We start from the raw sequence: 27,395 nt of genomic DNA, 5'->3' as shown, positions 1-27,395 counted from the left end.
TGAACAGAGCGCCTGGCCGCTGTCGGCCAGTTCTTTCTGGCCCTAGGTCATCCTCATTGGTAACCAGTGTAGCCAGCATCACTTCCTCCAGCTCCCTCCACTGCTTCAGCAGATTAATGAGGTATATCTGACGTGAATCAGCCCTGTTCGAATGTATCACCTCAAAATCGAGATCTCTGGCTCGTTGTGTGACCACACACGGCCCTTGCCACTTGGCGAGTAATTTAGAGCAGGAAGTGGGTAACATTACAAGCACTTTATCTTCTTGTGAAAATTTATGTAGTTTGGTGCCCTTATCATAACGCCAGCGTTGGTCATCCTGGGCCTTGAGCAAATTTTCCGTAGAGAACCAGTGTGTAGAGTTTTGCTCGTAGGTCCAGGATATATTGGATCATGGATTTAAGCTTGCGAATAAACCTTTCCACCAGCCCGTCTGTTTGTGGGTGATAGATCCTGGTATGAATAGATGTATGAATAGACACGGTGCCTTGATTAGTGAGAATCTCTTTGGGCATTCCCAATCGGAAGATCTAATGGCCCAGTGAAATCTATATCAATTCTCTCGAAGGGGATCTCCACAATTAGTAATAGGCGCAATGTCGCTTTTTGGGTGGCCGGTGGATTCACCAGCTGACATTTGCGGCATGCAGCGCACCATCTGCTGACATTACCATGAATGCCTGGCCAAAAGAATCGGGTCATAAGGCAATTTAGTGTGGGAGCCAGACCTAAATGTCCAGCTATAGGATTAGAATGAGCAGCCTGGAAAAGCATTTCCCGACAGCTCTTTGGTACTAATAATTGGGTGTATCTTTTTTTGTCTGAGCGTCCTGGGTCACTCGATGCACTCTGTCATTAATGATTGCAAAATATGGATAGGAGAGGGGTCGTTTAAGCTGGAGGTTTTGCCCTTTCGAGTGAAAGTCTCAGCATGTCGTTACGCGACTGCTCCATGGGAAAGTCTTTACACCGGGAAATTCTCGGTCCATCCCCTAAATCAGCGTGTGACATCAATGCTTGGGATTCCCCCAGCTGAGCGACATGCCCCCTATCCAGCGATTTCTTCTTCCAAGAAACACCCGCAAATAAGACCCCTTATAATCTATTAAATCCAGGCCAATTGGTTCCCAGAATTAATTACCTCTTTGCTATGCTTTTTACTCCGGAACTGAATATCTATCTCTGTTAGCGGGTAGTGAATTACATGCCTGTGCACACACCTTACCCTTACCGTGCGGCTCATATCCATTCCAGGTCTTGAAGCAGGCTTTGGTGGATGTAGATCTGGTTACACTCCAAATCCACCAAAGCTTGATATGTACCCTCTTTTATACTCACAGGTATCCGGTATAGCCCGTCGCGGCCGGGGGCGACGTTTGGGGTGGCTGAAACGCGAATCAATGCACTCCCCTCCTACACGGAGAAGCTTTTTGGTGCGCTATCCTTATCCCCGCGGCACCAATGCATCAGCCAAGACCTTCCCACTATACCCCCGGGGCCAGTAAGACCAAGTGATTGAACCGGAGAGAGACCTGGTGCTGTCTGAGAAGCAGCCAGGGGTCGAAACTCTGCCCCATCGTCCTGGTAGGTGCCCCCTTCAGCAGGACCTGCTGCGGATCCGCCTCAGTGCACCGATGTCTGGGTGCTGGTGTAGGCAGTCTCTACACTCTGGGCCTGGGAACAAGACAGGGGAGAGAGAGAGACAGATAAAGAGGGGGAGAAGAGAGAGAGGATATTTCGCCAACGTTGCACCTCACCACCAGGTGATCCTCCGCCAGCCGGATGGCCGTCTCCAGATCTGGCTGGTGGCCCTGAACCCACTCCGATGTTCAGGAGGGTAGGCAGCTGATGAACTGTTCCAGTACTGTGGCATTCACCAGCTGGGTGGTCGTGCGGCCATCCTGCACCAGCCATCTGTGGCAGGCGTCACTGTGCTGCTGGCCAAACACGAAGGCCATCTTCTCGAAGAGTTTGGGGAACACTTCAGGGTCGTCCTCCGGTGCCATTTTTTGTGGGGCGATGGGAGGGTAGGCTGCAGATGTTGCAGCAGACCGGATCTCCTGGGACAGCAGACTCCGGATTTGCTTGTGGTCCTCCCGCTGGGCTTCCATGAGGACTTGGAAACATTGCTCATGGATGTTCTTCAGTTCCACCAGCATTTCATTTTGTTGTTGGTGGAGGACTGCGAGGGCCTGGATAGCTTTCGCAAATGGCAGTCTTGATGGAGTGGTCATTTTGGCAGTGAGGCTCTTCTCCTTCCCGGGTTGTTTAATTAAGTTTGTTCTTGTTGTGGGAAGAAGAAGACAGGGTCGGCAATATCAGGTGAGTAATTGTTTTTATTTTTAAATATTCACGCAACACGTGAAAGTGTGCATGTGTGTGTGCTCTCCTGTCTCCCAGCTGCTCCTTCTTTTTTCCTTAAAGCTGTGCCACACTGGGCTTTTCCTTCCATAGACTTCCACGCACGCGAATGCGTCAGACCGGAAATGCAGGGTCACGCGTGAAGTTTCATTGGTTGCTGCGGTGCAAAGTTCAAGCTTGGTGAACTCTGACCTGTAAAATCGCATCACTTGACTGTGTGAGACCAACCGTGGATTAAAACATGACCTCTCTGGACAGAAATTTACAACATGGAGCAATTACTCGCTTTTTTAATGCTCAATAATGTTGTTTATTCCAATCCCTTTAGCACCGCCACACGACAGAATTTTGCATTATCAAACTCTAGTGTGACCGCAGCATTAGAAGGATGTCTCTCCAGCACAATCACTAGAATAAACTGGTGTATTTATTATTTCTGATTTGCCTGCTGATTAGCCACAGGACTCTCCCTCCTCATTGGGTGTTTGAGTATGCTTACCTCTCCACACACCCTATTCTTTACATCTACAAATCATACTTTTTCAGCTGCTTGTTAGTTTTGCACCAAAAATACCTTTATATGAAATGTCTTCCTTCCAACCTCACAGTTGCATATTTATCTGATGAGGTGCTAGTTGTATTAAGAAGAAAAAAACTGAAATATTAGCTGTCATTTGAAACCACCGATAAGGAAAAAAAATTAACATTTATAAATTGCTATAAAAGGCTAACATAATCTCAGAAATAGCCTTTATTAGTAGGGTTCCCAGTCAATATGTACTGTAAGAATGCTTGAAAGTTTATTTTTACATTTTGCTCTGTGCTAATCTCAGTGAAGCAGATTTGTAGTCACCATCTTTAAGTGATGGTAAATGACACACCTCACTCAGCTTGTGGTTGTTTGATCTGCCCCAAATTTGCTGGTCATATGTCTGACTTTAAGCAGCATTATAAATGGTATTCCATGAAGCATTTAAATTTGAAAGTGTGATATCAGTAGTGAGCAGCGAGTCACAAAGAAGAGTAAATGTGATTCACTGCAAAAATTTTAATATTTTAAAAATACTTCAATTTTAGGACTTGTAAAATTAAATCGTCATCATACCAGTCAAGTCCATAATATTTTATGTGCTTTTTGCAATATTGCATGAAAGACTTTGCATAAAACATTGCATAAAATGTCCCTTTTTGTGGACTTTGCATGTTCTCCTTGTATCTACATGACTTTTCTCTGGATACTCCTGTTTCCCACACAGTCCAAAGACATGCAGTAAGTGAAATAGATAAACCTAATTGTCCATAGTGTGTAAATGTGAGAGATGTGAGATGTGAGTGTTTCCCAGCACTGATCACTCCAAGTGCTGGGTTACAGATGGTAAGGCATCCACTGCGTTAAACATGTTCATTTCACCGTGGTGACCCCTGATATACAGGTAGAAAACCAGAGGAAATCGAAAAAATGAGCGAGATTTTGAGGGCATAATGTAACCACTTTCAATTAATTTACTTTTGTACCTTAGGAAATGTGTGTGTGTGTGTGTGTGTGTGTGTGTGTGTGTGTGTGTGTGTGTGTGTGTGTGTGTGTGTGTGTGTGTGCGGTAGAGGTCCATTTGTCATATCTCTTGGATCAAACTTAATACAGCCTGGAGTAAAGGTTTATTATAGGAATGCATGAAGTTCAGGATTTCATACATATTATTCTAACCAAAAATGAAACACTTTTTTAAATCCAGGTGGGTAGAATAGATAGTCAATATTCCCATAATTATGCTGGCTTTTCTTCAGAAACCAAAGCCAAAATGAGCTCTTAAGCTTAGCTGAACTCAGCCAAACAGCTGTAGCTACATCAGTAAATGTCAGTTCCTATAAGACACCTCTATACAGCTCTAAGTGACATTTGAAGGCTTAACTAGATTAATTAGGGTAACTTAACAGGTTAGGGTAATCAGGCAAGTTAGTGTATCGGAAGTCTATCGGAAAAAAAATGCCTAAAGGGGCTAATAATTTTGTCCTTAAAATGGTGTTTAAAAAATGAAAACTGATTTTATTCTAGTTGAAATAAAGCAAATAATACTTTCTCCAGAGGAAAAAATATTTTCAGACATACTGTGAAAATTTCTTTGCTTGTTACACACCATTTGGAAATTACTTAAAAAAGAGAACAAATTCAAAGGGGGGCTAATAAAAGTGACTTCAACTATATATATATATATATATATATATATATATATATATATATATATATATATATATATATATATATATATATATTCATGGTAACAAAATTGGTTCACTTGCACTTGTATCCTCGCCAATCAAGCTTGCTCACTTTTGAATTAAGTCTTGTTGTTTTTTTTTCAACTAATAAATGATCTATCTAATTATATGACACATAGTTAAAGGGTAAGTGATTAACCTCAGCATTTAGTTCATATACATATACATATATATAATCATCTTGTGAATTCAACAGAAGTACCTCAAAAATGTTTGAAACAAGTGAGGGGAATTGAATAATAAAGTTTTGTGGAATCTGTAAAGCAGAAGACATCTGTTATGATGTGTCAGAAGCCGGTTGATCCATCTGCAGTGCTTTATTAAAAGATACAGATATCAGCAATAGGAAAACAAGTTGATAGACAGGCAAGGGGTCTTTTCAAGCACAGGTAATACTGAAAGTGTGTACAGAATGCTAATATTTTCTAACAGTAATAGTTATACATACTTGGGAAAATAGTAAAATAGTTTTAGAAAATTATATAAATAAAACTTATGTAATCTTTAGGTATAAACGCTTAATATTTAGGATACCAGCTTAAGTACAATTTGTGTATGATAATAGACATGCACATAGCCTATTCAATTGTTTTTTAAAGGAATAAAAAATTTATGCAGTCATGCACATGTTTTGACAGCTTATATGACAGTGATTTGATCCTTCGCAAAAATTGCCGACATCTTTACCGATATCAAAAAACTTTTTGATGCAAAAATGTTTATACAGTTATTCCTTACACCGATTAAGTAACTTGAATAGGCCTAGGCTACTACAATAAAGAAAATCCACTCTGAATGTAAAACTAAATAAATTGCTGAACACTCCTGACACATGAAAATGTAAAGCCTGCAGCACACAACAAATGTGGAAAATTATTAGATATCATATTTAACAAATAGTTTACTATGTATTCTATGTACTTTTGCTCACTTGGATTAATAAATATTAATTTGATGATGTCATTACTCTGTTGTGCAGTCAGCCAGTCGTTGCATTGCTGATTTTCGATAGATCTGTCCTTCACAACACACACATCAATCTTAGATCAGTTTATCCAGATTTTTTTTTCTGATTCGCAAACTTGTTTGAAGAACCAAATTAGCCAGAGATCACCAAGATTAAACGATCCATGATCTACCACAGATCATTTAGATTAGTTAAGTGAGGTACGGAGAATGGACCTCTGAGCTCCATTTACAACAACATCATGTACAATATTGCCGTTACCTTTGTTTTGTTTCACAAAAAAGTCAGAAATACTGATAGTTTATTAGTTTCTGCTGAGGTGTATAGAGTGACATTATGGTAAAATCATCTGACATGTAGAATATATATAAGCAATGCATGTGGTGTGTTTCCACATGCTTTATTCATTACTGTTTGTGTGTACTGTTGAGTGTGAGAATCTCATAAGGGATTTCAAAGCACTGCGAATACTGCAAGCACTTTGGCAAACTTTGGTATCTGGGAAAGTTTGTGTCTGGAATATCTGGCCCAACTTTAGAGAGATTCTGTTTTTCCCCAAGTCATATAAAACAGACTGGTGGGATTTTGAATCCAGTAGTAGAGTGGTTTCTCTTTCAGACTGTTCGTTTTATTTTGAACATGTTCACATATCCAGATTTGATTATAAAACTGGAAGTGGGTAAAACATTTAAATGAGCAGTTGAACATTTATTTAGTTGTTAAAGTTTATGACACTGTGGTATTAACTTTACTATAAAGTGTTAGCATGGGAAGATTATGCTTTCCTTTAGCAAATACTGTTTAACCATTTATTCAGATGCCATAATAAAAAGTCGAACAACTTACACAAGTCAAAATAAATGTCACACAACTTTTAGCTGTTTTTTCCCCTTTATTATAAAAAAGTTAAGTGTTCTAGTGTCTTGTAACATTAAGTATTAAAACTGCAGATTCAGAAAAATCTGAAAAACTTATTGCAAGTCATTGCATGGTTAAGTAGCATACGGAAACTCATACTTTATTTGCTTGCAAGTGAATAGGCCTATGTCAATGATTATTCTTTACATAAGAGGAGTAATACACCACAATCTACAACCATGAATGGATATGACACTTTAAAGTAAGACATAATTAAAAAAATAAATGTTGTGTAAAAAATTGTCATAAATCATTTGATAAAAGGTGACAAAGCATCAACATTATATGAACATTATGCGAAGCCATTCTAAGGACAAAAATGTAAAAAAAAAAAAAATGTGATTATGACAGAAAAGTGAAAAGTAAATGATTAAAATGTTAAGGAGAATGATTGGCTTGTAGTTATGGCCATAATGTAAATATTTCACAATTTGATTTGACTTATTTCAAAACTTTTAACAGTTATGACTTATTTTCTTTTCTTTCTTGTTTGCCAGAAATGTACATCCACCTGATTTATAATAGAGGACTGGATAGCTCATGACTTAACTGCATATCCATATTGGCATCCCTAATTATGATTCGGCATTGGATATAATAAATAGAATATTATATGATTTAAATGAGAAAACATTGTCAAACAAGCCACATATTTGCATCTGTAAACTTCATGTGTACTGTCCGACTTACAGAAATGTTCTAAACATGAAATTGTTATTTATTTGGGATTGAGAAACATTTCATAACAATACCAACTAAATACAGGGCCAGTATAGCACACATGTGTGTATGTGTGTAAGTGTGTGTGTGTGTGTGTGTGTGTGTGTGTGTGTGTGTGTGTGTGTGCGTGCATGTGTGCGTGTGTGTTTGAGAAAAATGCTTTTTTCCCTATTTTATTTCCCTAAAAAGTATTTCTGAGGATACATATGAGCATTCAAGTGTTTATAAACATGAACAAATAAAGATAGAATAAAATGCTTATTTTTATGCAAATTCTCTATTTCGATATGTAATATGGTCATATTCCTATCAGAAAATCGTCTAAGGAAAACCTTCAAAATCTTCAAATATAAAAAATCTAATTGACATCCAAACTTCAGAGTTTTGGGTTAAAAAAAAGAGTCTAATAATAGTCCAAAATATACTATCAAATAGACAAACTAGACAGACTTCCCATTTTTTCCTGTCTATTTAATGACTAGTCAATTTTCATTTTTCACTGACAATCCAAATTTAGCCTTGTTTTTAGGATGTCTATGTATGTATGTCTATTGGAAGTTTTTATGCACACAAAAATGTTTGCTAGAGCATCTTAAATGCTTAACTAGGGCAGCTCCTCTGGGCCTCCAGTGACCTTCAACACGGCAACAGTGATTCTGACAGTGCTACCAAACAGGAGCAATTATGACAAGCATGAGAAAACAGCCCACTATAGCAGGCCACTACTAATATGATTTAACCAGATATGAGTTTGTTTCACTGTACAAATTTACGCTTGTAAGAAGACTAAAATGTAAAATTTTAAAGTAATATATATATATATATATATATATATATATATATATATATATATATATATATATATATATATATATATATATATATATAATGTATGTATATATATATCACTTATTTTTTTTTGGGACATATTTTTTCCTCAGCAATTTATTTTCTTTTACAACAACTATCAGTAATAAATTGCTGGGGAAAAAATATAAAATATGAATAAAGCATATTTCTGAACACATTGGTGCTGTGTTTGGGCTACATTTTTGGCCAGAACACTGACCTACTGAGCATTCATTATAACATACTGTAAATAATATTTTTGTTCTGATAAATTCATTCTGGTTACAAAGTCACATTTACCACCTGTACTTTTTTTTGTGGGTTTGACCAATGTGCCTCATAGTCTGGATGCCCTCAGACCACCCTTACTTTGCTAACACTATAAAATTTAAATGTTAGGTGGAGTGCAAATGAATGGCTCTTTTTTTGTTATTTATATTTCAAACCTCAAATGTTTCTCTAGAATGTTCCTTTTAGAAACAAACTATATTAAAGAATAGTATTTAAATTAATTGTTCAGTGTGATTTAAGAAGATTCATGGATGTCAGTTTACAAGTATTGGCGCAATTGTTTACACTTAACATTGGCTTAGAGAGGGAGAGTGTGTAAAGTGTATTTTTTCCTCAAATTGTTTTTATTTATTTAAAATGGCAGAATAAAACATTACTCAAACATATCAATTATCATCAGTTTTACATGCAGTCCTGTGCAAATTTGTGCTACTGTTTCTATACACTGTAAAACCTAATCAGTTCAGAGCGATCACATTTTTGTGGTAATCAATTAACTAGTCAGAATTATTAGCCCCCCTTTGAATTTTGTTTTCTTGTTTAAATATTTCCCAAATGATGTTTAACAGAGCAAGGACATTTGTCTACAAAACAAATCATCTTTATAAAATAACTTGCCTAATTACCCTAACTTGCCTAGTTAACCTATTTAACCTTTTAAGCCTTTAAATGTCACTATAAGCTGTAAAGAAGTGTCTTCAAAAATATCTAGTTAAATATTATTTCCTGTTATCATGGCAAAGATAAAATAAATCAGCAACTAGAAAATATTCTCTCTATTAAACTGAAATTGGGAAAAAATAAAAATAAAGAGGGGAGCTAATACTTCAGGGGCCTAATAATTCTGACCGCAACTGTGTATATATATATATATATATATATATATATATATATATATATATATATATATATATATATATATATATATATATATATATATATATATATATATATATACATGCACTTAAACTTTAATGATACCAAAATCTTACAGTAGGGTTTAATATGCAATTGTCTCACCCTTTTAACATTTAACAGATTTTCACAAGGTTTAGGGGTATGTTCATGGTATTTATTATTATTATTTTTTTTTTAATAATTAGACATTCAATGATTAGACATTCTTCTAATCTAGAATATGAGGTCAGGGCTCGATGTTGGATGAGAAGGCCTGGCTTGCAGTCACATCTCTAATCAAAGAGGTTTTCGAAATTGTGTTCTATCAGGTTGAGGTCAGGACCAGTCAGGTTGCTCCACAGCAAGCTCACTTATCCCTGTTTTTATAGACCTTGCTTTGCACTGGTGCGCAGTCAAATTTGAACAGAAAGGGGACATCTCCAAGCTGTTCTTACAAAGTTGGGAGCTTAAATTGTCACCATAATCACCCAAACTTTACACTTTGCACAATGTAATCAATGTAAGGCAACAGAAAGTTTCAATTCTTGTCTGTAGATGTCTGTAGCTTCTGGCTGCAGAAAGTTTGGTGACGTCTGCACATTGTGCATCTCAGCTTGTGTTGACCTAGCTCTAACCTTAAATGGCCTATTACTTCATGGCTGAGCTGCTGTTTTTCCCAATTGCTTTCACTTAGTTATAATACCATTAACAGTTGACTATGGAATACCTTGTAGTGTAGAAATTTCATGAAAGGTCTTAATGTACAGATGGCAGCCTATCACAGTACCATGCTTGAGTTATGGCGCTCCTGAGAGCAATACATTATTCACAAGTGTGGTCATGGATGGACGTGTGTCTGTGTATGTACTGTATATATGTACAGTATGTATGTATGTATGTATGTATGTATGTATGTATGTATGTATGTATGTATGTATGTATGTATGCATGTATTTGCTTCCTAAACATGAACTTATCTTGACAAACTACATATGATACATTATAAACAATCATTTTTAAGTCTGTACTCAAAATAAACTCAAAAAGGGTTACAGTTAAGCGATTCATTTTTGTAGATCGCCTGAAGGACTTCTCATCACTATCTGCATTTTTGTTGCAATGTACAAAATCTAGCTCCATATTCAATGCTGACTATTAATATTCTGATCTCTTATTTATTTCTCTAGCTCTAAAACGCTCATTTGAAGTGGAGGATGTGGATTCTTCATCACATTCTTCCTCACCTCACACACGCCGAGCACCGTCTAATGTTCAGCGTTCAGCCATGTCCCCTACCAGTGGACGGTATTATGAATTAGGTTCCAATGGTACCAAGCCTTCTGACACCTCGAGGCCCAAAGCTCGAACTCCCGAACCTGTGCCACGTAGGACAGAGCTGTGCTTTGACATTGCATCCAACAACAACGGAAAAGCTATTGAAGGCTCTCCAAGGTAAAAACACGTAACAATGATTGCAATGTTTACATCATTGTCAGTTATTAGATTATATTGACGAAACCAAAATTGCTTTCTGTGGCATATTTTAGCCATTCCAGTTGCGTGGTCCTGCTGTAAGCAATTCTGTTAAGATTGGTAGCTAAATAAGCAGGTTCACTGAGAGAATAAAATAAAACTAATTTTAGTATTTGTGTAAATTTAAAACACTGATTTGCAAAAATGCTTTGTGCACTGGTGGCAGAAGCAAAAAAAAAAAGGTGTTTCCTCAACCAGGAAATATTATATTGGAGTAGAATAAATGCCATTTCTCGAATTTTTGTGCTTTTTAATGAAATAATCACTGTTTGCCCTTCCCTCAGGGAGGGTAAATGTGAGTGGGTACAATTTTATTGATCTTAAAAAGTGGGTGGGTCCTGTCTCTACCACATACAATGGTTCCAACACTCATGCAATATTTTTTCAAGATTTATAGAACCAGTCAAGAATAAACTCTAATATTGATTCAGGATTATTTAGATTCAAATAGACATTATACAGCAGTTAGCCTCTTTTTGCATGTTGTAAATGAGTCATTTAATAATTCACTTAAGAATGGGTGTTGTTAAATAGTTTTAAGACAATTTTGATGAAAGGTGATGATCCACTTCAAATGTTGTCTACTGTATATGACTGCACAAGTGTACAAATTGTACTGTACCATTTAGTACAGTACAATACAGTACAGTATGGGTATGGAATTATTTAAATTTCTACTTTAAGATGTACTTAAATAGCGAACAGTACCGCATCTTTTTTTGTGACTTTCAGATGGGTACTCAGCACCATAAAATGGTTGAGCTAGACTCACTGCAGACACTGATTGGTTTACAGATAATCTTTACTTGTGTATGCTAAAAGTAGAAAAACAAAATTGATGTGCCATTTTTTAAATATTCGTCTGCAACATAACATCATAATAATACTTTACAATTACAGTGCACATCAATTAACTTTGGTCAACCTAAAGTATTCTTACAAACAGCCCATTACAATAATTAGGAAGGAACCTGTTGTAAATCTATAATTATTAAAGGTCATTAACATGTCTTACCTAAAAATTAGTGGAAAGCATGAGGTGTGCCTCTTCCTCTTTCTCTATTTCTCTATTAGTGCATGCATCTACATTTAAAATAACAAACTTAATCCCTCTGTTGTCTTAGAAATCTGTTTTCGAATGGTAAAATTGTATATATCATTGTACAACCATTGTGGCCTAAATTTGTACAGCCTCCATGACAATATTAAAGTAGAAAATTATATATTTTTTATAATGTTAACAAGGTAATTGTTGAAAATATTACCAAATTTAGCTTTTTTAAAACTTTTTTTCTGCTGTTAAAATGGTGGATGGGACATTTTTGACCCATAATCAACAGGAGAGTTAAGTGTACATAAGATAAAAATGTGGTAATGAAACCTATGTTTTTTCTTCTTTGAGCAAAATTAACTTTGATCGCTATACTTTCCAGCTTATCATGTGATATCGATTACAACCTTCTGGCATACACCACCCCTACCAACAATTGGTAGGCTACAATTGGCAGAGGAAGCATAAATCAGGGTTGCACATACCAAATTGTACTGTGCTGTACTATACTGAATTGTACTGCTACAAAGATGAAGGGTAAATTAAATTAACTGGAAAAAAAATGTTGTTCTGTACTAGTCCAGGCACATCTCGGTTTGGGCTGAAGAGGCCAGATGTCTTGGGCCACAGTAAGACACCTGAAACCCAGAAGCACTCAGTGACCTTCAGCAAGACACTAGAGACTATTGCTCCCATCACACGTGCAGCATCTACCATTGTTCCCCATGCCAGTTCTAAACTCCCAGAGACCACCTTTAGGAAGAGTGAGCCACCAAGCCCTGGGGATGGATCAGCAAGAAAACCTGAAATTACTATCTCCAAAACATCAGACGCCAGAAGTCATGAGAGTCTTCACCATCCACCAGTTACAACCAGGTGCCCATCACCTAATCACGTTGGACGGAAATCTCCTGGATCTGATGGCCATAGTAAGTACAGTCTAATTTTATCATTTTTTTCTCAGAAGAAGAAAGAAATCTTAATTGTCAACTGTGACTGGTCATTTGTGTTCTGATAAAAAAAAAACACAAAATATTTCCAAAGACATTCAATATATATTGTTTTAAACAGAACTTATACAAATTGGTTGGGTGGGTTTGGGGTTTGTCCCTCGTGCCCTACATTATGGTTAGATCCTATTATCATTAACCTCATCTTTTTCTTTCCGTGATATTTAGAAACTGTCACCTGTAAATGCCTGCCATTACTGCCTTTCAGTCTTCTGCTTTGTCTAATCTTGGATTTCTAGGCCTCATCCTACTTAGCTAGAGCACATAGTCTTTCTTCTGTGTGTTTGATCTCAGCTGGGCACTGAACGTAGACTGACTCTTATATCTTGAATAAGTTTTGAACATGACCTTCAATGAAATTATTAAGATGCAAATAAGCCATAAGTGGAAGAAGACAAATGTTTCCTTCCTTGTCTGGACTGAAGCCTTTCAGTCCAACTGTGCTTCAGACAGCCTTCATACTGAGATGTAAACATAGTGTGGTAACCCCGATCACAAAGAACCTGAGGCAGAGAACAACAGTGCTTAATGTGAAAGGAAGCAGTCAAATTTAAGTTAGGACAGCTGTGGAATATTTCCAAATTATAATGCCAATTGTAGCTGAAACTAAAAAACATCCACAGGCTGTTTATGTCAGATTTCATTTAAAGTTTAAAATTGTTATAATGATGGCTGGTGTTTATTTTAAGACAATTAAATGTGATGGATATGCTGTCAGCTTTATTTATATTTGGTATAAATATAATGAATGAGGAGAGCTTTAATTTTTTTCTTCCAAATTTAAGCCGACAAACATTTTTATGGAAGGTGGAAGTAAAGTTAAGGCTTAGAATTAGCTCATGTTTTAGTAGAGGTTACAACAGGTGCACAACCTACAATTAGCTTACCATGTCTATTATGTAATTTGCAGTCTGAAACTCTGCCTTTGTGGTTGTAATATGGGTATGATGTCAGAGCAGCTCACATGGAGGTCACTGAAATATAAAAAACTATTAAATAATTAAGGAACCATACATACAGTATGCCCATTATAAAGGTGATGCTGTATTGTTGTGGAGCAATTTAAAAGTTAGCATCCCCCGCACCTGATTGCCTTAACAAAATTTCAACCAGATTGTGTAATTGTTTTTTTTTTTTTCGACATGAGATTCATGCATTACAGAGAGAGAGATGCTCTGTAAAACTAGTAACAAATAGGCTGCAATGAAACGCCCCCTGCTGGTACCCTAGAACCTTTGCAGTCTGTTTTGATTGGCTCCTTGCCTCATCCTGTGTGTGCCTGAATGGATGTGTGTGTGTGTGTGTGTGTGCATGCGTGTGTGAGAGAGAGAGAGAGCGTGAGAGAGAGAGAGAAAGAGAGAGAGATAAAGAGAGAGAGCATTGAATCTTAGAGAGTAGAATGGAAAACAAAGATTTGTTTACAGTTTTTTTTAAAGCAGTGGACCCATAGTGATGTGAAAGATGTTTTCTATGTTTATTTTCAACACGATAAAAGCATAGAGCTAGTAACAAGTAATAAATAGACACTTTAACTCAGTAATAATACAACTAGAAATATTAGCCTTATCAAACCATTCTCTACAATCAATCATTCATTTTCTTGTCGGCTTAGTCCCTTTATTAATCCGGGGTCGCCACAGCGGAATGAACCGCCAACTTATCCAGCAAGTTTTTACGCAGCGGATGCCCTTCCAGCCTTCCAGCCCTTCCTTTCCCATCTCTGGGAAACATCCACACACACATTCACACACACACACACACACACTACGGACAATTTAGCCTACCCAATTCACCTGTACCACATGTCTTTGGACTGTGGGGGAAACTGGAGCACCCGGAGGAAACCCACGCAAAGGCAGGGAGAACATGCAAACTCCACACAGAAACGCCATCTGAGCCAAGGTTCGAACCAGCGACCCAGCGACCTTCTTGCTGTGAGGTGACAGCACTACCTACTGCTCCACTGCCTTGTCTTCCAATCAATCAGTACATAATAAAAATGTTAAATAGAGTATGCTTTGTACACACTTTTGTGTGTAAAAGAGTGCTGGTAAGAATGAACAGAATTAATCAGAATCCACAACTACTTCAGAGAACTTGAATATTCTACTGCAAATTAACTGGATTATTTGCTTTTAAGCAGAATGTTATAGTCCTACTTGTTTGAGCAATAATACTGCATAAATGTTATTATAATTACATAATTATATGCTTGTTTTTTATGTTGTATATTTGTGCTTTGAACCTTTTTGAATTCTTGGAAGCTATGGAAATGAAATGTATAATGCAGGAAATACATTAGGACCATTGTTATTGCTTACATTTCTCAAAATCGTACATAGAAATAGATTTATTTTTGCATGTTTAGGCTAAGGAGTAAGGTCACTTTGTTAATCCCCATGGGAGTACTTAATTTAAGCCATATTTTATTAGATCCTATTCCGGGAAATATCATGTTAATATTCATGTTTTGTGTTCTGTTACTTGTTTTAATTACATTTACATTTACATTTAGTCATTTAGCAGACGCTTTTATCCAAAGCGACTTACAAATGAGGACAAGGAAGCAATTTACACAACTATAAGAGCAACAATGAATAAGTGCTATAGTCAAGTTTCAGGTCTGTAAAGTCTAAGAAGGAAAGTATTAGTAGTATTAGTATTTTTATAGTTTTTTTTTTTTTTTTTGGGGAACAGTTAGTGTGATATTCAGAGAGGCAATTGCAGATTAGGAAGTTAAGTGGAGACTTAATAGTTGAGTTTTTAGTCGTTTCTTGAAAATAGCGAGTGACTCTGCTGTTCTGATGCAGTTAGGGAGTTCATTCCACCAACTGGGCAGATTGAGCGTGAGCGAAAGTGATTTCTTTCCTCTTTGGGATGGAACCACGAGGCGACGTTCATTCACAGAACGCAAGTTTCTGGAGGGCACATAGATCTGCAGAAGTGAGAGCAGATAAGAAGGAGCAAGGCCAGAAGTCACTTTGTAGGCAAACATCAGAGCTTTGAATTTGATGCGAGCAGCAACTGGCAGCCAGTGCAAACGGACTAGCAGCGGAGTGACATGTGCTCGTTTAGGTTCATTGAAGACCACTCGTGCTGCTGCGTTCTGGAGCAGTTGAAGAGGCTTGATAGAGTTAGCTGGAAGCCCAGCTAGTAGAGAGCTGCAGTAATCCAGTTTGGAGAGAACAAGAGTTTGAACAAGGAGTTGAGCTGCATGTTCAGATAAGAAGGGTCGGATCTTTCTGATGTTATACAGTGCGAATTTGCACGATCGAGCAGTTCTAGAAATGTGGTCAGAGAAGTTTAGTTGGTCATCAATCGTTACTCCAAGGCTTTTCACCATTTTGGATGCAGTAATGGTTGCCCCATCCATCTGGATTGAAAAGTTATGGTGTAGAGTCGGGTTGGCAGAAACTACAAGCATTTCCGTTTTTGCGAGGTTCAGCTGAAGATGATGATCTTTCATTCAGTGTGAAATATCCAACAGGCAGGCTGAGATGCGAGCTGGAACTGAGGGATCATTAGGATGAAAAGAGAGGTATAGCTGGGTATCATCAGCATAGCAGTGGTAGGAGAATCCATGTCTCTGGATGACTGGTCCTAGAGATGACGTGTAGATGGAAAAGAGAAGTGGCCCAAGAACAGAGCCTTGAGGTACCCCAGTGTTTAGATGCTGTAGGTTGGACACCTCTCCGCTCCAAGACACCCTGAATGACCTGTCAGAGAGGTAAGATCTGAACCATTGTATAACAGTGCCCGCAACGCCCAGTGACTCGAGCGTAGATAGCAGGATCTGGTGGTTGACAGTGTCAAAAGCAGCTGACAAGTCCAGCAAAATGAGGACTGATGATTTTGAGTCTGCTTTAGCCAGTCTGAGATCCTCCACGACCGAGAGCAGGGCAGTCTCAGTTGAGTGGCCTTTCTTAAAGCCGGATTGCTTGTTGTCCATGAGATTGTTTTGAGTAAGAAAGTCCAGGACTTGATTGAACACTACTTTCTCCAGAATCTTGGCCATGAATGGAAGCAGGGATACTGGTCTGTAGTTTTCAAGTAGCGTATGGTCCAGGTTGGGTTTCTTTAGCAGTGGGGTTACCCTAGTCTGCTTAAATGAAGTGGGGAATAAACCAGAGTCAAGAGATGTGTTAATTATGTGAGTCAGTGTGAGTCAGATTTGTAGTATAAATAGTGTAAATAGTGCATTCAAACTGAAAACTCTAAAAAGAATAAGTTTACCTGGATGCACTTATTCAACCATTAAAAAAGAAGCATGTAATGTCTGACACTTTGCACACTCAAGAGCCGCTGCTTTGCTCATGTAGCAGAAGGGGCGGAGCATTCGGGCAGTGATGTTGGTTTACTTTATTTATTCTGGACTGCTAAAGCAAAATTATTTTACAACAGTTTGAATTTTTGCTTAGTATACAAAAACATTAGTGTTCCATTTGGGATGACACTACATACATATACTGTGCTGTTGAGTGTGTAAGTGAATAAGTACATAGTGCATACTGTATAGTGTGTCATTTGGGATGACGTTAGCGTGTGTAATTTATTTTTTTTCACTTAGAAATGAACTAAATATCAGTGGCATTAGTAAACTGAATCGTGATGCTTCATAATATATATGTTTGTAGTATGTTTGTTTTTATCCATTCACCCATAACATTGTATGGCACAAAATAATTAAAATCCGTTCCCATATTTGATGCTCTTTATTGCACCATTAATGATGTCATGTTCCAGAAATTGTGTGGTGGACGTCAGTCATGGTAACTTTTATTTCCTGGTTTTGTTCCGGAAATTATTTATTTACAAATTAAGCACAGCCTCAAAGGGGTTATGATTGAAAGTGTTATCATTCATTAATTCATTTTCTTGTCGGCTTAGTCCCTTTATTAATGTAGGGTCGCCACAGTGGAATGAACCGCCAACTTATCCAGGACGTTTTTACGCAGTGTATGCCCTTCCAGCTGCAACCCATTTCTGGGAAATGAAAGTGTTATCATTATCAGGTAATAACAATACAACACGTTCAACAGAAAATGCAAAAAAACTTTTTAATGTCTCATATCATCAAACAAATTTAAATATTTGTATAAATTTGATTAAGGTTTTTATTATTTAGGGAAAAACACAATACAAAACTACTTAGCCCAAAACAACATAGAAAATGTGTTTGCCCTCTAAAACTATTTACTGGTTGGGCCATCCATAGCAGCAGCAACTGTAGTCGAGCATTTTCGATAAGTTTAAGGTCATGCAACAGCTTCTCAGTTGGATTAAGGTCAGGACTTTGAAGACCACTCCTCATTTTGCTTTTTTTCAGCCATTCAGAAGTGGATTAGCTGTTGTGCTTTGGAGAATTGTCCAGCTCCAGGACACAAGTTTGTCTGAGCTTGAGGTCACTAATAGACAGATATTCTCCTTTAGGATATTTTGGTAAAAAGTGCCCCAGACCTTCTTACTTGCACCACCACCATATTTTACTGTTGGCATGATGTTCTTTTTCTAAAATGTTGCATTACTTTTATGGCAATTTTTTAATCGATATCTGCACAAGATGTCAGTCAAAATGCCCATGCAGAAACACATTCCCCAATGCCTCCGTCCTCAGTGTTAATCTACTTACACTTACATCCATGTCTCAATTTTCCCTCACCATAGACCATTTCTTCAGTGTGCTTTTATAGGCTGGGCATGGCAGTACAAGGTCCTCCCCTTCGGGCTGTTCCTGTCTCTGTACGCTTTCATTCGAATATGAGAATATTTAGAATTAGGGGATCCTACAAACTTTTCCGTTTGTAACTGTAGAATTTGTAGAGATAGGAACATATGTTTGGAAGGCGTGCCAGTCCCAACGAGGAAGGAAGATGCATAGGTCATCATTTTGCCTATGCAAAAAGGTAGACCACATTTTAATTATCGTGCCTACAGCAAGCTAGCCAGGACGAGCCAAGTCCAGTCGCGTTTCCACTTTCACTTCAGGGGCCTAATTGAGCCAAGGCGGGGCTTTCTTGGGGCCAGCAGCCGGCCTTTTTTGGCCCGCCGAATACCTTGGGCCAAAGAGGGCCAGCTGGGGCTTCGGGGCGGAGTGAAATGAGAGGTGGAGTGCGGACACATTTTTCCGATCGCACATACATGCACTAGACAAATAAATAAATAAACAAATAAGGAAAAAAAAAAAACGTCTAGCCCTATAGGATGGGCTGTTGCATAAAATAATAAAGTTTTCATTTATAAGAGACTTTTCTTTGCTGCGTCCTCCTTGATGTTTCAGTAACACATATTAATCTTTACACCATATTAAAGACACAGCAGACAGTAAAGGTTTTTAAGAGTTTTTGTCAAGTTTAAAAGGTGTGTTTGTGCACGTTTAGATACCTGTTTGTTAATGTGAGACCGGGCAAAAGTGCGCTTCCTTCACCGCTCTGAGGCTGGAGGTGTAAGAGAAATAAGTTTGTGAAGTTTAGTGAAGTTGTTCTTTAGTTTAGTGAATGCAACCTTTGCTGCACTCGACCACCTGAAGGGAGTCTTGGCGGAGGTTAAGGACGTCAGAGGGGCTGCGAGCTGGCTGAAATTGCGAATAAAACGCCGGTAAAAATTAGCGAAGCCCAGAAATCTCTGCAGGGCCTTACGAGAATCGGGGATTGGCCAATTTACCACAGCCTGAACTTTCTCCGGATCCATGCGCACCCCCTCGACTGACACAATGTGTCCTAGAAAGGGAACAGACTGTGCATGGAACACGCATTTCTCCGCCTTGTTAAAAAGCCCATTCTCTAGCAACCGCTGAAGCACTCACCTGACGTGCTGCACATGTTCCTGGAGAGAACGAGAAAAAATCAGAATGTCATCCAGGTAGACATAAATAAACTGATCTATTATGTCTCGCAACACGTCATTTACGAGTGCTTGGAAAACCGCAGGAGCATTAGAAAGCCCAAAAGGAAGAACACAATATTCAAAATGCCCCCTAGGGGTCAAGAACGCGGTTTTCCACTTATGGCCCTGCTTCATGCGAACCAAATGATATGCGTTGCGGAGATCTAATTTTGTAAAATACGAAGCCTCCTGCAGACGCTCGAACGCTGAAGACATCAGCGGCAAAGGATACGTATTCTTCACCGTGATGCTGTTCAGCCCTCGATAGTCTATGCAAAGTCTAAGAGACCCATCCTTCTTTTTCACGAAAAACAACCCCGCCCCCGCCGGAGAAGAAGAGGGCCGTATGATCTTGGCCGCTAGAGAATCAGAAATATATTTCTCCATGGCCTCCCTCTCAGGAATGGAAAGAGAGTATAACTTGCCTTTAGGCGGAGACGTACCTGGCAATAAATCTATTGCACAGTCATAGGGACGATGGGGAGGCAGAGAAGCAGCTCGAGACTTACTGAACACTCTCTTCAGGTCGAGGTACTCACTGGGCACGTTTGACAGGTCCATGCGCTCCTCCTGAAACACAGAACAAGAAACAGCAGAACGAGTAGACGAAAGACAAGACTTATGACATTTTTTCACTCCACGAAAATATGGAATTAAGACCCCAGTTAATGTGAGGTTTATGAAGAATTAACCATGGATGTCCTAAAACCACCGGTGAGTTGAAACAGTCTGTTAAAAAAAATGAAATGTGTTCAACATGATTTCCAGACGTGATAAGTTTTATGGGTTTGGTGGAGTGAGTGATAGTGGAAAGGGAAAGCCCACTGAGGGCGCGTACTGCAATGGGTTGTAACAGAGCTATAACCGGAAGTTTAGATCTGAAAGCGAAACTGGAGTCAATGAAATTTCCCTCCGCCCCGGAATCGACGAGGGCATGAGTGTCATGACTTCCGGAACCCCATGATACAGTGACGGGCAATAAAGTAGCAGCCGTAGAGGATTTGTCCAAATTAATTTCACCCATCAGTAACCTCTGATGGGGGTTGTCTTTTACGGGACAGGAAGCCACCCTATGAGTCCCTCCGTTCTCCGTCGGCGCTTTTCTTGCACGGACAAGCGGGATCTCCCCAGCTGCATGGGTTCCGGGTCAGCGCTTACTACTTCTGGTGTCACAGCCAATGCCGGAAAGTCAGGGACGGAATCCGAAAAACCTGCTCTGCTGCAGGCGAGTCTCACGTCGAAGCAGTCTGGTGTCCACACGGATGGCCAAATCTACCAATTCGTCCAAAGACTTTGGAAGATCTAAGGAATAGATCGCATCTTGAAGACGATCAGATAATCCGTGCAGAAACATGTCCCATTGCGCCTCCGCGTTCCAGCCACATTTAGCGGCTAGTGTTCGGAACTCAATCGAGTACTCCGCCACGCTCCGATTCCCCTGGCAGAGTTCAACGAGGACTCGGGCGGCCTCTCTCCCGGAAGCGGCCCGATCGAAGACCTTCTTAAGTTCTTTGGAGAACAGGTCAAACGTAGAGCAGTATGGTAGCTTTTGTTCCCAAGCTGTTGTTCCCCACTGGGCCGCCTTGCCCGAAAGGAGGGTGATGACAAACGCCACCTTAGATTGCTCAGAGGAAAATAATGACGGCTGCAGCGAGATGTAAAGGGAACACTTAGACAAGAAGGATCGGCACAAGAGAGGCTCTCCAGAGTAGCTGGTCGGAGGTGGAAGGCGCGGCTCAACAGAGCGACCAAGAACCGCAGGCGCTGGTGACACTTCCGGGGTCGGTGCAGTCTCGGGGGCCGGTGCAGTATCAGCCTGTGCAGCTCGGGTAACCAGTTGTTGGACATGGGAAGTGAGCAATGAAACTTGGCCAACCAGGGCCTGGATCGCCTGAGCCGTGGTGGCTAGGGCCTCATCCTGTCGATCAATCCAGGCGTTGCTCTGAGAGACGAATTCGGAGATCTGGGAGACACTCGCTGGATCCATGTAAAGGTCAGCTCGTTCTGTTACGTTCAAATAAGGGTCAGAGAGGATCCAAGTGCAAGTGACAAATGTTTATTAGTATCTGACAATTAAACCAAAAAGTGCCAGGCTAGAGGGACGCAGAACACAGGGCAGGAACAGAACGGGGAAACCGGATCCAGATAATCTCCTCAGGGCCTGAGCACAGACAGCACAAACATGAGTGATAGTAACGAACTGACACAGACACACAAAAGCATCGCCCAGATATAGGCACCATGATGAGCCTCAGCTGGCGAACTAATCAGACCAACTGAGTGTTGTCATAACACGTGAGCATAACAAATACACATGGACAACCAAAACAAAACAAACCCACATGATCAAACATACACTCCGGAGAAGCGCACAAACCTGCAACCGTGACAGATTCACCCCAGGACAACAATCATGTGTGTTTTGTGTTTATTTGACTCCAGGCCCAATTATGCAACTTTTCAGCTTTGTGTTTAACTCCCCCCTCGACTGCACTCACCTAATTGTCTTGGCTGCCGGCTGAAGCCATGGTTCAAGTAGAATGCTCCTAAAACAAAAGCTGTCATGTGATCTTTTGTAGGCAGGCAGATATGATATTCTACAAATTCACATGAATTGTGTGGACCTTTACTTATATTTCGTAAATGAAGCACATACCGTAAGTGTTTTATGTAAATTATATTTACTGTCACGGTTGTCAATGTTTGCCGCAATCACAGTGTATTCCACTTTTAATGTAAAAAATAAAAATAAAAAAATAAAAAACACATACATAATATAATTAATTGTTAAAACACATCTTGCACACTGCAGTCACTGATTCAGAATCAAAAAGGCTTACTTTAGGTATATTTTAAGTTCTTTTTCATAGAGCTGTAATGTTGACAGAGGGCCCCCTAACTCAATGTATGAGAAGATTGCACTGAAAATAGTCCTCTTGTGATGAAATTTCAGGAAACACATGTTTACTTTAAATGACAAGATGGAGGTCAGAGGTCACAAATTTTTCCCACCATATTGCAAACTGTTGGGGAAGATCACTGGAGATTACAACACAAACGGGCTCTGTCTAAATTATTTATCCTGGGGACCCTTTGCGTTTTCCCTGCTTTCGTTTCATATTCTGTGTTTGTGGTGTTTTTATGTCATTAAACATTTTAAGAAGAATGTAGTTTTATATAATGTCTGTCTTTGGGTTAAACTATTTTCAATACTTTTTTATTTAAATATAGGCTACCCCTGGTATTTACATACCTATAATTTGTTCAAGTCAGTTTCCAGTGCAAATACTGGTGTAAATGGATTCTGAAAAATTACATTTTGTGATAAGATCAATTAATTAATTTATTTATTTATAGTGAGAATTAGGTTTAATTTGAAATAATAGATGCAATATAAATATATTTATGTTCAGAGAGTAAATACATGACATCCCTTTTTTATTAGGCTTTTTTTTCATTAGGCTTATTCACCAATAGAGTAAACACACCTTCATTCTTCCTAATTAGCGTTGTCCAAACCAGCCAAGGGTAGCTATTACAAACAGGGTAGTACATGGTTGTAATTATGCTGTCTCCCGATTTTACTTATTAGTAGGTCTGCTCTTGAACAGAGTGACTAACTAAAAACAAAAGTTTCGCTCTCTGTCTTGACACTGCCGCTCACAACAGTGCATGTACTGCGAGTCTGATACTCTGTAAACTGCTTCACGCACACTATGGCCAATTTTAGTTAATCCAATTCAATTTTAGTGTATGTCTTTGGACTGTGGGGGAAACTGGAGCAAAACCTTGAAGAAAAAACTGGTGGAAACTTATGTGAACACAAGGAGAACATGCAAACTGCACACAAAAATGCCAACTGGCCCAGCCTTGACTCAAACCAGCGGCCTTTCTACTTTGGGGCAACAGTGCTAACCACTGACCCACATTGCCACCCCTTGTCATTCAGCAAAAAAATATATAATAAATTTGCACATATCATTTATTATAACATTAAAACATGTATTTTGTGGTGTGTGAAAAGAAAGCTGTTTTGGTGTGTGATAGATGATTTTCAAAAGCATGCATAGTAAATGCATCTCTGCTTTGCATATGTATAAAAAAATTATGTTAAGGATGTGATTGCATCATATATAAATTTTAATTCTCATTGAGTAAATTGTGAATATTGTAAATTGAATTACCATCAAAAATAAAAGTAGCTCACTTTCGCTTTCTATGTGGCTTAGTTCTTGGAAGCAAATGAAGTCTTCAATGTTAAGCCTGATTTTGCAATGTTAAACACAAAGATACAGAAGCATCTTACATTTGGTAGTTGTCAGTTGCATTGCTTAGGACATGATTTTGCTAATGCAACTGCTGGGCTGTATAAAAGAAAAAGGACAAAATAAAAGACCATGTGCAACAACTAAGGGCAGAAACTGTGGAAATCAGCTATAGGCGGAGCCTAAACAGTGTGATGTCACATTGCCTAAAAAATCTGAAGTGCATGCCTAATGACACTGGTTGGGTTTAATGAGAATTAAAAAGAAAGGAGTGGATGGATTTTTATAAACGTAGTATGGTTGCATTCAAAAACTGTACGTAAAAGTGGATTTAGCATAATAGGCACTATGTAACTAACCCTTCCCCCGCAATGACCAGTCTGCATTGTGTTATTGATGTGAAACCCAATGAAATGCTTTGATCTGCTTGAATCTGAAGGAGAAAAAGATAAATTATTCAGTTGTGGAGAGTGCACAACAACCTTTGACCTGGCTTATTTTCCCTTTGTGTGCTGCAACATTATGGCCTCATGACTCACAACTGACACTTAGAATACAGAACAGCAGAGTTCATCCAGCTCTAGGAAGGCTCATTCTCTGGTGATTCCAAAGAGGAGGCAATGAACAACACTGCTGCTTTGTTGAGAAATTTCATATCACATCATAACATCAAAATAATCAGCACATAACATCAACATATTTTTTTAAGTTTTAATTATACTGAGAAAAACTGAAGCAAAAGCTTTGTGTATTTAACAGCCTGTCCTCACGAGAAAACGTAAGTATTTTACGTTTTGCCAGTTTAGTGGCTAATTCCTACGAATTCCTACCCTAGTGGCTAAGTCGTACGAAATGGTATGATTTTAAAAAGGAGGCGTGGCACCTAACCCCACCCCTTACCCCAACTGTCATTGGGGGATAAGCAAATCGTACTAAATTGTACGAATTAGATCGTACAATTCATATGAATTATCCACTAAATGAAAAAGTTACGAATTGCCATGAGATCGTGTTGGTATTTAACCATAGAGTAAAATAGTTCTGAAAAAAAAAAAAACAATAAATCCAAACTTAAATGCTTCTAGAAGTCAATGCCTAACTATTATTATGAACCACTGAGAGCCTTTAGGATATTTTAAACTGAAGGCTGCAGCTTTACTATAACTACATATCATCTTTAAATCTAAACAGTCTTGAGTTGAGTCAGACAGAAGAACACCAGGGGGACAGGAATGTATTAAACCAAGCTTCTTCTAGATAAGACAGAGCTGCAGTATTAAATCTCTGAAGGGTTTAAGAATGAGTCATCCTAGATTCCTTGGTTCTACGAAAGCTGTGAAATCAATTCCATAATTATAAAGCGTGCTTTACAGTATCATAATTAATCTTGCACAGCACCAGTCCCCTTTCTCTACAATTCATTGTCTCATTTCATCTTGTTTCTGTACAGTAATACACCTTCATTGGCTTTTTAGATGACTTCCTGTGGAGAAAACAACACAAACATTAATGAAATAATATCAAACACAGTGGAAGAGGCTGGCTGTGTGTGAAAAGCAGCAACCGGTCAGTTATATTTGTGTGTTTACAGTGGTTTTCATGAGCAGGAAGTCATGTTGTAAAAGCACTATGGACCAATTATTATGTATATATAATTAAGATAAGCAGTGAAAACATAAACACTTGAGGAAGTCAGCCCCCTCCAATTCTTTCTCCTGACAGAAGTTCCGGAGTAACATAATATACTGTAACAGTATTGAAAATCACACTCTATTGCAACTCTGACAGAATGCTATCATACAGTCATGATCTAGCTTTTATGCTTTCTTTTCATTTTGCTAAAATTAACGTCATATCATTGTGTTTAAATGAAGTTTGTGATCAGTCGGATCTACACTTTGCTGGATGTGGTTTCTCTCAGACACATGAAGCAATGAACACCAGTACTTGGGCTTTCTTTAAACTCATAAAGATCTGTTCAGTTTAATGACTTCCTTCCATGTGCATGCATACTTGTATACATGTGTATACAAACACACTCATGGACGTTCATACAAATACAGTTGAAGTGCGAATTATTATCCCCCCATTTGATTTTTTTTTTCTTTTTTAAATATTTCCCAAATTATGTTTAACAGAGCAAGGAAATTTCACAGTATGTTTGATAATATTTTTTTCTTCTGAAGAGAGTCTTATCTGTTTTATTTCAGACAGAATAAAAGCCCCTTTAAGCTATATTTTTTCTGATTGTCTTCAGAACAAACTATTGGTATACAATAACTTACCCTAACCTGCCTAGTTAACCTAATTAAGTTAGTTAAGCCTTTAAATGTCACTTTAAGCTGTATAGAAGTGTCTTGAAAAATATCTAGTTAAATATTATTTATTGTCATCATGGCAAAGACAAAATAAATTCACTATTAGAAAAAAAGTTATTCAAACTATTATGTTTATAAATGTGTTGAAAAAAAATCTTCACTCAGTTAAACAGACATTAGGGAAAAAATGAAAAGGAGGCTTATAATTTAGGGGGGCTAAAAACCATCTTATATTTTCTTCTTAAATTAGCATTTCTCTCCATCACCTGTGTGTAGGCTGAGTAGTTTTTCTTTTATAGTGACAAATAGGATATTTACATTACCTTAAAGTAAAATAACTGAACATAAACATAGAAGGCTGACAAAAATGGTAATTTTAAGATGGTAATTTTAAGAAATAATTTCAGATGGCATTGAACATATATATATAAATATATATCTTCGCCCCACTGAATTATTAGTCCCCCTGTTTATTTTTTTCTCTCCAATTTCTGTTTTACGGAGATATTTTTTAACATATTTCTAAACATGATAGTTCTAATAACTAATAACTGTTTTTTTTTTTTTTATCTTAGTCATTTCATAATAGTAAATTGTAACCCAGGGTATGAAATTTGCAACAGAGTTCGGATCCACATGCAGGTTTATTGAGGATGTCAGGCAAGCAATGGTAACAGGTGATCGGTCGGAAGGCAGGCGGCAGACAGGGATAACTAGAGAAACAAGGTGAGGGTAAACACACGGAAAAACAAGACAAAGGAAACACACATATGTTGTAATGTGACATACATTAAACAAGACTCAGCGACTAAAGTGAGTGTCTTAGGCAAGTTATTGCATAATGATGTTTTTTCTGTAGACTATTAAAAAAATATAAAGTCTAAAGGGGCTTGTAATTTTGTCCTTAAAATGGTGTTTAAAAATTTGAAACTGCTTTTATTCTAGCCGTAAAAAAAAAAGACTTTCTCCACAAGAAAAAAATATTATCAGACATACTGTGAAAATTTCCCTGCTCTGAAAAATATTTTAAAAAGAAAATTCACAGGGGGGCTAATA

The 27,395-nt window shown here is 38.3% G+C and overlaps 1 protein-coding gene across 6 annotated transcripts in view; it reads left to right on the top strand.

The window, feature by feature from the left end:
• The window catches only part of septin9b (septin 9b), a 100,162-nt gene that overhangs the window by 30,679 nt on the left and 42,088 nt on the right, over positions 1–27,395 (top strand). For all 6 annotated transcript variants that reach the window (XR_012407350.1, XR_012407352.1, XR_012407351.1 and 3 more), the window contains exons 2-3: positions 10,468–10,732; positions 12,444–12,793. Coding sequence is in view for 3 of the 6 variants with exons in the window: in NM_001327974.1 (NP_001314903.1) it covers positions 10,468–10,732; positions 12,444–12,793 (615 nt within the window). In the remaining 3 variants the exon portion in view is untranslated. The remainder of the gene's footprint in view (positions 1–10,467; positions 10,733–12,443; positions 12,794–27,395) is intronic.

This window comes from Danio rerio, chromosome 6 (assembly GCF_049306965.1).
Source record: "Danio rerio strain Tuebingen ecotype United States chromosome 6, GRCz12tu, whole genome shotgun sequence".
Taxonomy (NCBI): domain Eukaryota; kingdom Metazoa; phylum Chordata; class Actinopteri; order Cypriniformes; family Danionidae; genus Danio; species Danio rerio.
This window is presented reverse-complemented; position numbering and strand designations above follow the sequence as displayed.